Source organism: Sinocyclocheilus anshuiensis, unplaced genomic scaffold (genome assembly GCF_001515605.1).
Source record: "Sinocyclocheilus anshuiensis isolate Anshui unplaced genomic scaffold, SAMN03320099.WGS_v1.1 scaffold2639, whole genome shotgun sequence".
NCBI lineage: Eukaryota > Metazoa > Chordata > Actinopteri > Cypriniformes > Cyprinidae > Sinocyclocheilus > Sinocyclocheilus anshuiensis.
This window is the reverse complement of record NW_015542516.1, coordinates 30118-45501: the sequence shown is the minus strand read 5'-3', so window position 1 is coordinate 45501 and position 15384 is coordinate 30118. Positions and strand designations below refer to the sequence as shown.

At 38.9% G+C, this 15384-nt stretch overlaps 3 protein-coding genes and 1 long non-coding RNA gene across 4 annotated transcripts in view; 2 read left to right on the top strand and 2 right to left on the bottom strand.

The window, feature by feature from the left end:
• cep164 (centrosomal protein 164) overlaps positions 1-2857 on the bottom strand; it is a gene marked incomplete at its 3' end in the record, with an annotated part of 21367 nt that extends 18510 nt beyond the window's left edge. The window contains exons 1-4 of the mRNA XM_016493853.1: positions 2662-2857; positions 2185-2275; positions 1288-1399; positions 677-899 (exon numbers count right to left, since the gene is read on the bottom strand). Of these exons, the coding sequence (XP_016349339.1) occupies positions 677-899; positions 1288-1399; positions 2185-2266 (417 nt within the window). The remainder of the gene's footprint in view (positions 1-676; positions 900-1287; positions 1400-2184; positions 2276-2661) is intronic.
• A 3471-nt stretch (positions 2858-6328) lies between these two features.
• LOC107694214 (suppressor of cytokine signaling 5-like) lies at positions 6329-10174 on the bottom strand. Its single transcript, XM_016493854.1, has 2 exons — positions 10011-10174; positions 6329-7899 (listed from the first exon to the last, which is right to left on the bottom strand). Exon 2 carries the CDS (start codon positions 7781-7783, stop codon positions 6428-6430), a length of 1356 nt encoding a protein of 451 aa, XP_016349340.1. The 5' UTR covers positions 7784-7899; positions 10011-10174; the 3' UTR covers positions 6329-6427.
• Positions 10175-10486: 312 nt separating this feature from the next.
• LOC107694215 (uncharacterized) lies at positions 10487-12598 on the top strand. The gene is made up of 4 exons (XR_001634832.1): positions 10487-10621; positions 11306-11441; positions 11959-12003; positions 12114-12598. It is a non-coding gene; the product is annotated as an uncharacterized LOC107694215 (long non-coding RNA).
• Positions 12599-13153: 555 nt separating this feature from the next.
• Positions 13154-15384, top strand: part of LOC107694212 (RNA polymerase II-associated factor 1 homolog) — a 5814-nt gene continuing 3583 nt past the window's right edge. Inside the window, exons 1-5 of the mRNA XM_016493852.1 lie at positions 13154-13363; positions 13602-13631; positions 13971-14063; positions 14150-14271; positions 15243-15328. Coding sequence (XP_016349338.1) covers positions 13323-13363; positions 13602-13631; positions 13971-14063; positions 14150-14271; positions 15243-15328 — 372 coding nt within the window. The 5' untranslated portion in view covers positions 13154-13322. The remainder of the gene's footprint in view (positions 13364-13601; positions 13632-13970; positions 14064-14149; positions 14272-15242; positions 15329-15384) is intronic.

Genomic DNA, 15384 nt, shown 5'->3' with positions numbered 1-15384 from the left:
GTGAGTGAGTGAGTGAGTGAGTGAGTGAGTGAGTGAGTGAGTGAGTGAGTGAGTGAGTGAGTGAGTGAGTGAGTGAGTGAGTGAGTGAGTGAGTGAGTGAGTGAGTGAGTGAGTGAGTGAGTGAGTGAGTGAGTGAGTGAGTGAGTGAGTGAGTGAGTGAGTGATTGAGTGTGTGTGTGAGTGAGTGTGTGTGAGTGAGTGTGCGAGTGAGTGTGCGAGTGAGTGAGCGAGTGAGTGAGTGAGAGTGAGTGAGTGAGTGAGTGATTGATTGTGTGAGTGATTGTGTGAGTGTGAGTGTGTGTGAGTGAGTGAGTGAGAGTGAGTGAGTGAGTGAGTGAGTGAGTGAGTGAGTGAGTGAGTGAGTGAGTGAGTGAGTGTGTGTGAGCGAGCGAGCGAGCGTTTCAAATAAATGTTCTATTTCAAATAAATGCTGTTCTTTTGGACTTTCTATTCATCTGTGAATCCTGAAAAATAAAATGTATCGGTTTCCACAAAGAAATACAGCTGCGCATCACAGAAATAAATTACAGTTTAACAGATATTCACATAGAAAACAGCTGTTTTAGACTGTAATAATATTTCACTGTTTTTACTGTATTGTGATCAAATAAACACAGCTCTGGTGAGCAGAAGAGCCTTCTGAACGCTGCTGAATGTTCCTGTAAGATGTTCTCACCCCTGGAACTTTGACTTCCTGCATTTTTTTCTTCTTGTCTTTCTTGTCCTTCTTCTTCTTCTTCTCCTTGTCTCTCTTCACGGCGGTCGGAGCGGCTCTGGCGTGCTGGTTGCGCTCGCGCTCCTGCTCCACCAGCTGGCGGTAGTGTTCATCACACGGATGATCCCAGGTGGACTGACCCGAGGAGAAGTTGAAGTAGTACACCTCACCGGTGACGTCCTGACTGAACACACACACAAGAGAGTGACTTCCTGTCTCCACATAAACGTGTGTGCGTGCGTGCGTGAGTGAGTGAGTGAGTGAGTGAGTGAGTGAGTGAGTGAGTGTGTGTGCGAGCGTGTGTGCGAGTGAGTGAGTGTGTGTGTGTGAGTGAGCGAGTGAGTGTGCGTGTGAGTGAGTGAGCGAGCGAGCGTGTGATTGTGTGTGAGTGAGTGAGTGAGTGAGTGAGTGAGTGAGTGAGTGAGTGAGTGAGTGAGTGAGTGAGTGAGTGAGTGAGTGAGTGAGTGAGTGAGTGAGTGAGTGAGTGAGTGAGTGAGTGAGTGAGTGAGTGAGTGAGTGAGTGAGTGAGTGAGCGAGTGTTTGTGCATGAGTGTAATGTAAGTGTGTGTTACCATGGTTTCCACTCGGCTGGAAGCGGCGCCACCATCCCCTCTCTGGCCAGCCACAGCAGCTCGGGCTCACGCTCCGGGTCGATACCGATCTCGATGGCGTACTCGTGGATCTCTGACACACACACACAATACATACACACACACACACATATATACATACACACACACACACGGGCCGTCAGCACCTCACTCCAAACCTCTATGACTGACTTTCTTCAGTGAAACTCAGAAGACATTGTGAAGAACGTTGAGAACCAAACAACAACATTGGACCCATTAAATGGCTATTATATTTACTATCATTACATGAACAAAACCATTTCTCACAATATCTGCTTTTGTCTTCACTCATACAGGTTCAGAACATCATGAGTAACTGAAGACAGAATGATCATCTTTAAAGTGAAATTCATCAAAATATTCAGTACGAATGTGTTTTTCATAAACATGTGCGCGTCACATTTCAAAATCAAAAGAAACTATACTTTACATAAAGTCAGTTCTAGGACACTAATGACATTATTTTAATGACAGTTATTCATGACAAATTCTAAGTACTGCAATAAGACAAAAATAATACATTATTTGAATTGTGAAGTATTTATAAGTCATAGTATTATTTGTTGTATTTATTTTGCTGTTCAAGATCAGTATTAATCTGGTATCACTGAGATACTACAATAGTTTTTATTTTTATAGTTTCCGTTTGCATTTTATGTTTTGCTATTTTTTTGCATTTTTGTGAGTTTTTTTATTAAATCTCTAAATAGTTTTTAAAAAGTTTTATAGCAGTTTTGGTTGTAGTTATTTTAGTACATCACAGTTGTGGATGGTGTTTATGTAGACATATGAGGGTCATAGCGTGTGTGTGTGTGTGTGATGAAGAGTAGCAGTAACCTTGCTCTGAAGGGATGTAGCTCTCATCATAGTCTTCCTCCAGCACCAGCTGATCTCCGATGCGCAGCCCCGTGGTTGTCATGGTGACGGCCTTCAATTAATCTCACTCAATTACTTCAAATTAAAACTTCACAAACACATCACATTCAGCATATAACACGTATTTACAAATAAAAACCACTGCGTATTAAATACACATGAAAAAATACACATAACGTCGACACGGATCTGTTTGCGTTTACCTCAGATAAACGGTCGAACCGCTTTTCTCTGAGAATCATAAATATGTAAACGCAGATATAGATCATAACTGAAGCACTGGTGATATCCAATGAAAACACAAGCCTGAACGAGTAAATTTAAACAATATAAAAGCAAATCATCCGTAAAGACGAGCGCTGAATACGAAACACGATCATTCTTAATAATAACAGCGTTTAATAATTACTGATTTAACGCGATTAGTTTAATCCTCACCTGCTCTCTGATCCCGCGCCTTCAGTTCTGCCGTGAATTTAAAAGCATTGTGTGATTGTACAGCTTTACTTCAGAGGATTTATTTTCAGTTTCAGAGGATTTTCTGAATTTAAAACGGAAAGTTTAATCCGAAGCGCCGCGTCTCCATCACAGCAACCGACCGGAAGATGGCGGCCGCGGCAGCCGCGCTTCACAATAAAAGTCCCGCATCAACGCATGCGCGTACACACGATAGAAATAAAAGTATATAAATAATATAATATAGAAATATAATAATATAAATATACGACTAAAATAATTTATTTTAATCAATTGTAACATAAGGAAGGTATCTGGAAATGTCTAGGGAAGTAGTATGAAATGACAAAAACAACACCAAAGCGCATTAAAAGATCCAACATAGTTTATTAATATGTGCTTTTGTTACACCGTACACAGCAATAAAAGTATTCACACTTGGCTTTAATATATGAGAAACACGTGAAAAAATGCTAAGCATATTAGGCAAGCCTTAATATAGAAAATAAATAAATATCAGTGTAAAAAAAAAAGAATAAAAAAAAAACCCAAGGCAAGCTGCTTTAAGAACAGAAGTTCATGAAATCACAGTAAACTGTCGACACAAAACCAAACACACTCACTGTGCTTCACATCAATCCAGACTTGACCAGCAAGGCGACACGCACAAAAGATCCCAACCGAGACAGCAGGTTAATGTTATAAATACACTAACAGTTGTTTAATCACACTGCAGCGGCTGTCTGATTTCGTTTCGTCTCCAAACACATGACGTTTGGCCCCTTTGAGACAAAAACATTAAAACCCATTATAAACGAGGCATTTGTTGCATCCAGTGGGGACATAATTACTGATTGTAATGACTTATTCTGTAGTATACAACAATACTACAGCAAGAATAAAAGTTACGCCTTCTTTCTTTGCATGAACATTTGGGTGGCGTTATGCAAATCTTCCCACATAGTGATGTAGATATGTGGGGGCGTGTTAGAACGAGCCGTTTTAGGTAGGCGTGGCTGACTCTTAACTTTTATAAAGAATATCTCTTTGGGTTTGAGACTTTAGTCTTTGCAACTTTACAGATCTTCTTTATGCACCAAGAGCTTGTAACACTCCAAAGAGAAAGGAACAATTGAAATCGCATCATATGACCCCTTTAACATTCAATGCTGCATTTTCTGGAACATCTTTGACATTTTCATAGTTTTACAAGCGTTTCTAACATTCTCATCTCAGTTGTTTTCAATGGGGTTCAGTAGTTGAGAAAGTTCAGATATTTGGTTTCTAAATAAAATAAACCACTAAAACATGCCTCGGGTGGAATCACAATGCGATACAGTGAATAAACATTAAAAACAAAAGCAATGCAGTGGAATGAATGAATGAAAGAGTGATACCAATACATCTCTGACGTCCAGATGGAAAACCAGCCCTCAGCGTTCAGAGAATCCTGTCTTTCCCAAATCAAATCACACACAGCTCTCACATTACACTAAACGAGACGAGTCAATGAGAATGAGATCTTCAGTCAAGATCCACTGGGCTAAAACTGTGGATTTGGTCTGTTCTACTCGTCTACAGGCTCAAGATTTGGTGCAATGATCCGCTCTTGAATGAAGCATCATGTGGCAGAAGCATATCTGTCTCTGACGAGTGTGCTGTGATTAAACGAGCAGACATGCATGCTGAGCGTGAATCGTGAGTATACTGGGAGTATATCTTGGGAGTGAAGAGGAGTGCAGGGTCGATGGAGAAGATACTGAGACGCTCCGTTAGCAGCAGTTCTCCAGTGTACAGAAGAAACCCAACCTGCTGCATTAAAGAACAATAACTATAGCGATAACTATAACAGTAACGACACAGAGGAGTTTTGTGTCACCTTTAGTGTGTTCTTTTTCAGCTGATGAATGATAAAAACATTTACATCCAATCAGAATCCACTGACTTTAAAGAGCTTGAGCTTTTAAAGAGACGGCACGCGCTTAGAATAAATGGAACATTAACGTGTGGACACTAACGTAGTTAGCGTTATAGCTATCGCTGTCGTTATTTTTAACAATAGTCATGGTTATAGTCATCACTATACTTAACATAATATTTATCGTTATGCTCAATGTTTAGTCAATAATTATTGCAACAGTCAACATTACAGTCAGCGGTATAATTATCATTATAGTCAATGTTATACTCAGTTACAGTCATCGTTATATTGTTATAATCACTGTTACAGTCAACATTACAATCAATGTTACAGTCGATGTTTTATTGTTACAGTCAACGTTATATTGTTTTACTCAATTTTATAGTCAACTATTTATTTATTAAAGATTTAACGCCATATCAGCAGCAATGGCTATATCCATGGCAAAATCAAGAGTTTTATAATAATGACAATATCATTTCAATTCATTGTTTACAATAATGTAACAATTTTATCTTAAAAACGTCCAACATACAAAAAAATGCCTATATACTTAATATAACAATTATGGCAACAGCAACAAAAAACTAGAATTTTTCAATTTAATGTGCGAAAAAATGTCGAAAATTATTCCAAGAGAAACTTTTTTTTTAAATGTCCATTATTAAATTGTTTGAATAAAATGTTGCCTAATATCATATAAAAATGGACATTCAACAGTCAATGCTATATCGTTATAGTCAACGCTAGAGTCCGTATATTGTTAATATTAGAAACAACGTTAAAGTCTGCGTTAGTCATTGTTATAGTCATCATCGTTATAGTTATCGTTCTTGTTGTGAACGGGCCGTAACTCCCAAATGCAACACTTGTCTTGATAAAAATAAGATATTCTAAAATAAGAAAGGCTTGCCGATTCAGTGTTACTCAGTTAATTACTCCCTGTGACGAGCTAACAGCGTTTAAACCTCAAAATGAGGAGCGTCAAAAAGGCACTCACGTCTTCATATCAGGCGTCGTGGCACTTCCGGTCTAGTGCTGTCAAACGATTAATCGCATCCAAAATAAAAGCTTTTGTTTACATATGTGTGTGTTCTGTGTATATTTATGATGTATATATAAATACACACAAACACAGTATACATTTTGAAAATATTTGCATGTATATACATTTATATTCTTATATTATATACATATAAATATATAAATATATAAACATAACTTATTTTTCTTATATACATGCATGTTTTTTTATATATATACATAACGTACACAGCACACACACATACAGTCAAACCGAAATGTATTCATATGCCTTTAACATTTCTCACATTATATCAGTTTATTGGCTATATTTTAGAAAATGGTACTAAAATATGAGAAGAACAAATTCATCTTGATAATATCTTTGATAGAAAGGTATGTAATGAATTCGGTTGAATAGCTGTCAGCTGTTAAATTTAAGAACACAATTAGATAAAACCAATTTAGCTCAACTAATTACCAAGCAGTGCTTCATTCTGTTCAGTCTGTGGTGTAAAAAGATCACATTAGCAATTAAAGAATAACACTTCAAAACATGCCTGAATATTTTTTTAATTTACTGTATAAAGAATTTTTGGGTGTAATATGTCACAGTTTACTTTATTTTGCTATCCTCACTTATATAAATTAACTATAGTGTCCTGCACCCACTAGTAAAAAAATATCAACAATGATATATGAATAATTTTTGGTTTGACTATGTTATGTAAACAAAAACTTGTACTTTGCATGCGATTAATCGCGATTAATCGTCTGACAGCACTACTCCGGTCTCGTTCCCGGTCACTCCCACCAGGTGTCCAGTCTGCGAATGCGCACGCGCTGCTTGTAGTGGTACTCCTTCAGGTGCTCCTTCAGAGCGTTGGGCAGCGGCAGAGCGTTGATGCCGTCGTACGTGGTTCTGCTGCTGATGACGGCGCGGCAGATGCGCTGCAGGCTGAAGGGCTGCGAGCGGTGGATGGGGTTAGACAGCAGTGGCTCGAAGAACATGCAGGAGTTGGGGTCCTTGTAGTGCTCCAGCAGGCCGGTGACGGTGGGAGCGTGGAACACGCTGGGGTCGTGCACGTCGAAGCTGAAGTTATGATTCCACTGCTCGATGCGCGCATGCAGCGAGCGGCCGTACCGCCGGAAGCTGACGGAGAAGAGGTAGTCTTCCTGCGCAGAGTCGCGCAATAGGAACGTGCCTTCAGGTTTGCCTTCCAGCAGCGTTTCGGCTTGGTATCGGTCCATGACGCCCCAGTAGCAAGGCAGGTTTGTGATCCGAAGCAGATCGGGGACTAGGCAGTGGATGTAATCGATTTGCGTGTGAATGCGATGGAGTCCGTCTTGTGATTTAGGACTGTCCGGCGGAACTAGAGTCGGAGATGCGGCACACAAATCAAAATCTGATGACGACGATGCAACGACTTCATCGAGTGTGTCCAAACATCTCTGCAAGAGCAGCGCTGCGCGCTCGTCTCCGGCTAACTCGTTCATCCCGGGAGCCAGTTTGGGTCCGAGTTTGTAAAGCGGGTTGATTTGCGCCGTCACTTCGAAGGTGTGGATCTGAGCGTTAGGCGGCGGTTCGACTCCCTGCTCGATGCTTATCCGTCGTCTCTCTCGTAAGCGGTCGTCCTCGTCCTCCACAGCAAGCGTGGATCCGGAGTCGAGGACCGGAGCTTGAGAAATGGGAGCCGTGTGCTGCTTGATGAGGTACCACTTCTGCGCCAGGTCCGAGCCAGCGGGGAACGGACAGCTGTCCAGCATGAGCTCGCTGAGGTGGATCTTGCGCCTGGAGGACGGCGAGGGGGACAGGCCTTGGCTGTGGGTCTTGATGGGGAAACACTGGCCTACTGCGTCTTGGATCTTCTGGCGGAGCGTTCTGCTGCTTCCGGACACCTTGCTCTCCGTGTCCTCAGCGGAAACCCGTTCGGAGAGCAGGGATTCGCTGGAATTGTTCAGAAGATCTCCGTACTCGAAGCCGTCGCTCACGGGCCGCTCCGAGGTCAGATTGTGCGAAGGGTGGCTTTTCTTCTTCCCCCTCGCTCCCTTCTGCCTCGCTCCGTCTCGTCTCTCCTCGGAGCGGCTCTGACGCACTTTGGGCCGGGCTCCGCGCTCCCTCTCCTTCCCACGATCCCCTGCTTCCTCAGGCAGAGACATGACTGCTGCGGTGCGGATTGTGTTCGTTCAAGACAAACGCCGTCAGACCAGAATCACTGCACATTCGCTGAACATGATAAATTAGCATTCGAGTCCATGCAGATCACGCTTTCGATCTGTGGAGACGACAGAAAACCAGAGCAAGATAAACCATTTGCCCTCTGAGACATAACGAGCAAACAGCATTCATAAATCACACACATGCTGACTCGTATATATTCAAACACATTAAAACTGTTGACAATCTTTCATGTGCAATTCTGAGTGTAAAAATGACTGTGATTTTAACAGTAAAAGACTGTAAAAATGCTATAATAAAAAACTGTTAAATGGTTAACGGTAAGTTGCCCTACTATATACGGTAAAAAAAAATGTAGTGGACATTACATGTAATTTTACGGTAGCATACCGTTTTTGGAAGTTAAAAAGAATGTATAACTTACAGTGAATAACCGTAAATGGACATTCCCAGAATTCGCTGCGTTACATTTCACATTTCGTTACATTTTCATTGAAACAACTTTGTTTATTCTTAGTTTTTTTCTCATTAGTTGTGTACATTAGGGTGGCATGTTACATCTAATGTTGTTAAATTAATACTTATTGCGTGTTGGTTCATCATGTGACTCATCACCACCTGCTTTTGGTGGGTGTCAGTGTATTACAAAGGTACAAAGCAGATTTCAGTACTTGCATAGACTGGTATATTAACATTTTATCAGTTGATGAAATTACAGTATTTACATGTAAATTTAAGTTAATTCCGTAAAACCTAAAATGCTGCTAACACATTTTTTAGGGGAAAATTCTGGCAACCACAACTGCCGTTTTTTTACCGTAAATTTTATGGGATTTTTTTTTTACATAATGTGCATGTATTTATATATACACATAATAAATATACACAGTACACACACATATGGTATGTAAACAAACATTTATTTTGAATTGATTAATCGGTTTGCTGCCCTAATATGTGTAGTCAGATGGTTAACTGTTGTATAAGTTTATAATTGTTTTACTTGTACTTCAATTGTTGTATGTTTATATTTCAGTTTAATTAGTATGTAGCACTGTTTGTTTCTTATCTGTATGAATTACAAAAGGAGATGGAGAAGGAGAACAGAAGGAGAATGATGTTCACTCAGCTGCTAAATAAACGCTGAATGAGAGAGTTTCTGTCTGTCATCTCATTTTGTGTGCCACATATATTTATTTGTATAAATTAATTGTATAATAATTGTAATTACATGATATGCATAATTGCATAATATTTTCAAAAGCTGAAGTGATTACCTTTGTATAACTCAATATTTTAACTAATTGCAAAAGCTGAATAATCAATCAAAGCCTACTGATTAATTAGTGAAATAATCCACGATTAGTCGATTAGCCTAATCAAAATAATTGTTTGTTGCAGGCTTGCAGCCCTAGTTACTGTTAACTAAAGCTATTAAAAGTAATTTTTTGTTTAATTAAAATAAAATGTAAATATTAGCTAGATGAAAACTAACTGAAAGTTTAAGTTAAAGTAATAAAGTTAAAATAAAACTTAAAAAAATATAAAAAATAATAAAAATAACAAACGAACATCAAGTTACTAAAACGGAAATGAAATAAAGCTAAACAGAAATATTTTTTAAAAATAATAAAAATGAGGGAAGCACAACAAAATTACTAAAACTAAAACAGTAGCATCAAGCTAAACAAAAAAAGGTGTTAAAAGGCTAATAAAAAAGGACAAAAGCTCAAAAAATTATGAACTCCAAAATATGAATTAATACTATAATAGTATAGAAATAAAACTAAAATAACATTAGATGATCAAACACTCATAATACTACAAACATTATGAGTATTATAGGCTATTATTAACGAATTGCTTTGATCCTATTCTTATGTAAGTCACTTTGAATAAAAGTGTCTGGCAAAATAATTAATGTAAATTACATGTAAAAAAAAAAAAACGGACAATTCGTTAACATCAAATAACCATTTAAAAATACGGTTACAGAAAACGCGCGAATATCAGAGCGAGTCACAGATGAGTAATAAACGAGTTACTGTACAGCGATGAGCTGATAACAACTGCCTGAATAGCACAGTATTACTGTAGTATAGTGTTTACATTCTCTTAGGAATACTACAGTAACGTTACTACTATGGTACGTGTCAGAAACCCGTGCGCTGCAGAGAAAGATGAACAACAGAAGCCAGAAACACCAACCTGTATCGCCTGACGACACCGCGTCACTCCTGAGCGGTAAACGAGGCTTTGATTAATGATCTGTGATAGATTAAATCACTTTAATAAGTGAACTTTAATCAATAAAGTCGATTTAACGCGAGCTAACTCGCTCAGCCCTGCCGCTACCGTAGTGGTGACTTCACTTCCGCTTCCGCCATCCGGCAGAAACTTCCGGAATTACTCCAGAGGATTATATTTTTAGAACTGTTATGTCAAAGGATATGGTTTAATGGTTGATGTTTGGCTGGTATTAAGTAATAAACATCTCTCTTTTAAACTGTTTTCTTTTTACTTCTGTGAGGTTTCACCGCTGAGTTAAATTATTGTTGAGTTTATTAGTTTCAAATGACTTTGTAAACATCGTTATTTTGATATTTAAATTAAATTCAGATTTGAAATAATTCTTCGTAAACTGCTTTGGCTCCATGCGCTTTCATGAGGACTTTTATCCTGAAATACGAGCGTGCATGACCGGAAGTGGCGCTTCAGCGTGATCAGATTAACTATAAACGGTTCCTTCAGCATTTCGCTGTTAAATTGTGTTTAGTTAATTAATCGGTCACATCAGCACAGCCAGTCGCTCATTACAGGTGATTTACAGACTGACAGGCAGATGATGATGATGATGTTGTTGTGGTTGTGTAGGGTCTGATGATGGTGTGATGTTCAGTGATGATGATGGTGATGATGATCTCTCCTCACAGGCACTTTCCCCACTGCATTCAAGCAGGCTTGGCTCAAACATACATTAAACACTTCTCTTATAGACAGCTACAGACCAGTCTCTCTCCTTCCATTCATAGCGAAAACCCTCGAACGAGTTGTTCTTAACCAGGTATCATTGTTTCTCTCACAGAACAACCATCTGGATCCTAACCAGTCAGGTTTCAGGAATGGCCATTCAACTGTCACTACTACGAATCTACATCCCCTCCAGAAGTCTGAGATCCGCTAGTGAGCGACGCCTCGTGGTACCATCACAGAGAGGCTCAAAATCACTTTCCAGAACATTCTCGTTCACCGTTCCTCGCTGGTGGAACGATCTTCCCACCCCATCCGGAATGCTGAATCCCTGACTTTGCTTTCTCTTTCCTTAATCTCTCTCTGTTTAGCTTGTACTTATTTGAACAATGCTTGAAACTTGGTATGACGAGCACTTCCTGCGTCTATTTGTCTCTTTAAGATGAATCGCTTGCTGTATTCCCCAACTGTAAGTCGCTTTGGATAAAATGAAATGTAAATGTGATGATGATGATGATGATGATGTTCTGTAGGTGTCAGGATGGTGTGTGAGCTGCTGCTGTCCTCGCTCTGGTTCCTGTTCCTCATCTTCTGGCTGGAGAGCATCAGTGTTTGGCTCTTTCTGTGTCTGTACTATCAGGACAGGGTTTTCTATCACTGGGCTTCAGGGTGAGTCCAGCTCATGTAAACATGATTCTCCAGCCTGCCACTGAAGAAGCAGATCTTCTGTGAGCCAAGCGTTCACTAGATCTCTCACTAGTTTTCTGCACAAATAAACGCTCGAGAACTTAACTCTTGCAGGTGAACAAATTGAGACATATGTATAGTAATTTTACTATTAAAAAGACTTAATATAGCTAATTATGAAATAATCATTTAATGTTTATTTTATAGTGCAGTTGTATTATTGTAGTACTTTAAAATATACAGCATTTTTGGTTGGAGTAGGGTGTCCTTATTACATGTTGTTAATTAACAGCACACACTTACTATAAGGTTAGGGTTAGTTGCATGTAATTATGCATATTTTACTGTTAATTTACTACAGTAAGTGCATGTAACGTGTAACTAGGACACTGTAAAATAAAGTGTTACCAGATGTTCTTATGGTGGAAGCTTCAAGGTCTGTGAGATCTTATTTGTGATGGTGTGACTCTGTAAGTAACGCTTGTTGTTTTGTCTGCAGTGAGTTTGCAGATGATCCGGATCAGTTCCTCTATGTGTTGAGCAGGTCAGCTTTATTTCTGCTTTGGTGTCTTGAGTTGAAAACGGCTGCTATCTCTCCTTCGTCTCATCACACAAACAAACACTGCAAAATCACGTGTTCATCTTCTCCCACAGAATCGATCTGTCTGCGCACATGCAGACATGAGGAAGTGATGTCATCACGCCAGGGTCAGAGGTCAGCGGGTCCTCGTGACCTCCAGAGACTGTGATGGACGGTTTCTGCAGACAGATAGAGCGGCGAGATTCAGCGCACAAGCAGCAGGAACACATGAAACCTCTTTAAAACTGTTACCTGCGTGAACACTGACGGAGTTTAACCAGTTCATGTTTTTTAACTAGCTGGAATTTCATTTGAGAAAATATTAACAGCTCCAGATTAACTTTGATCGAATTATTGTGTGTTCTATTTTTATACCAATTTCTCTTTTTTTTTTACCTAATAATAAAAATAAAGCAGCTTTAAACAGTTTCTCTGAGGTTTCGTTTCTACACTAAACAGAAACAAGAAAAATCTGCTTCGATGGAAATAAAAATAATGCTTTATATTTCATACAACCTGAAGAACCTTCACAAACAGAACCACAGATCAATCAAACCGTTCTATTTTCACATTATATTAGTGCTACTACTGTGTATATTAGTTGTCTATATAAACACACATACATATATAACGGGAAAATATGCTGTTTATATATTAAATATATTTATATATGAATATAAATAATATATACTGTATGTGTGCATTTATATATACAGAATAAATATACACAGCACACACACCAATTATGTAAACAAAAACTTTTATTTTGGATGTGATCCATTTATCAAACATTACAGTAAGGTTACTTGTGTTCACATTAGTTAATGCATAAAACATTTTTACAGCATTTGTAAATCTGGTTTGTTGTTAAATCACGTGTGTTCATCTATTTGTTTAACATTTTCTTCTCTACTTTATGAAATAACACGACGGAAGAACTACTGAAAACAAGGTACTAACGCATCAGTGTGTTTACATGAAATTACACAGCTAAAATAAACACCTCTGTTCATATAACTGCACTACATGAATAAACACTGATATACATCATTATAGAAGTTTATAAATGCATGAATATATATATATATATATATATATATATAAAGAGTAATTTGTCTGTGTGCGTGAGAGTTTGATTCAGGCGCTGATCGGGGCAGCCGCGGCGGCGGGGTCCTTCAGCAGAAGTCGCGCACTGTCGATAAACTGATTTAAACTGTTAATTTTTGTGTTTCGCCGTTGTTTATCGATCATTTGCGTGGAGAAGCGCGTTTAGATTCTCCACCATGGCTCCTACAATACAGACGCAGCGCGAGGACGGACACCGGTGAGAGAGATCACGATTACAAACACGATAAAACACACGAATATTATATTATATATATTATATCGCACACACGACCAGTAAAACACACGTACCTCCACTTAGAGAACTCTTCATCGCGCTAATTACTCTGTTGTGTTTGATTAGAGACATTAGAAATGGGTGTTGTGAACTGGTCGTGTCTCATTAGTATCTCACGATCCCTCAGTAGTGTGTAACGTGTGTTTTGTGTTTACTACAGGACTTCAGCTCACAGAAGCGTCCCAGAGAGGTACTGATGATGATGAAGATGTGTCAGTTTCATGTAGGCCTGCAACAAACGATTATTTTGATCATTGATGAATGTAACGATCATTAGAGCGATTAATCGACTAATCGTGGATTATTTCACTAATTAATCAATGGACTGCAATTAGTTAAAATATTGAGTTCTAACAAATAAATAAAGGTAATCGCTTCAGCTTTTGAAAATCGTGAGACATTTTATTTTTGGATAATGTCAACTTCTGACTCAACCAATCGTGTGAGAGTGGGGCGGGGCTGTCTGTTTGATTGACAGACGGACACCTGTTTGGAAACAGTGGTGTGTTTAATCTCTTGTGTGCTGCAGGTCTGGCGTCGTGTGCAGAGTGAAGTATGCAAACAGTCTCCCGGATATCCCCTTCGATCCGAAGTTCATCACGTATCCGTTTGACCAGCACAGGTACGGCTCTGAGGCGTGTGTGCCGCTGGGTTGGGCTCTGTAGGGCTGCTGGGATACGCTGCAGTGACGCGTGCTGTGTGTTGCAGGTTTGTGCAGTATAAAGCCACATCACTAGAGAAACAGCACAAACACGAGCTGCTCACCGAGCCTGATCTGGGCGTCACCATCGACCTCATCAACCCTGACACGTACCGCATCGACCCCAGCAGTGAGTCCGAACACACACCCCACAGTTATTACAGTCAGCTGAAACCAGAAGATGCATATTGTTTGAAATAATATATGCTAAAATGTAGGGATGTAACGATTCACTCAACTCACGATTCGATTCACGATTTATTTATTCTTTACAGAATGAGATTTAAGATTCAGAAATACATTGCCATTTTGCATATTGCATTTTAAATTGAATTTCGCTACCTATATGCTTCCATAACAAAGATGCTGCATACATACAACATGAACAGTTTTTAATGATTTTTTAATTTTTATGAACCGCGATGATACGGCGTTTTTCACATATTTTAATCGATTTTCAACCGGCTCACGGTTAATCGTTACATCACTACTAAAATGTATTTTATTTAATCTAGTTGCCAAAGCAACGTTTCTCATTTTAATTTGACTTGAAGTTCTAAAATAACTAAAAGTAAAACTGAAATAAAAACTATGTAGACATTAAAAAAATCAACTGATAAAAATTACAAAAACAAAAAAGACTAAAACTTGAAATTGAAAAAAAAAAAGTGTTTAGTAGGCTATTTTTTCCTCCTGCTATACCAAAACTATACCGAACAGTCATGTTTTTCATAAATTTCTTGAAGTTGAACCAAAGTTTTTATTATTATTTTTTAAATCACATGAATTTCATTCTCATGATTTATTAATCCAAAATCCCTGACATTCCCCGTTATACTGTAAATTCAGTTTTTATGACCGGTTTCCCTCTGTATTTTCCTCATCACAGACATCATGAAGCTCTATCGCTGTTTTAATTATCCAGCGAGTGAAATACTTCATAAATCACCTTATTTGATTATTTTCTCTTTTTGTTTGGATCCTGATGGACTCGAAGCAGAAGATCAGATGAAAGAATCAGAAACTAAACATCTGATCTGAATAATGACACTGTTGTCTAAAGCACTATGAAGATGACTTGTCTTCACGTGTGTGTTTCAGTTCTGTTGGATCCTGCTGATGAGAAGCTGCTGGAGGAGGAAATTCAGGCTCCGTCGAGCTCAAAGAGGTGCGAGAGAATCATTTCAGCACACAAACGCCTTCTCCTGTGACTTTTGACCCCCAGCACTGACTCTGACATGTG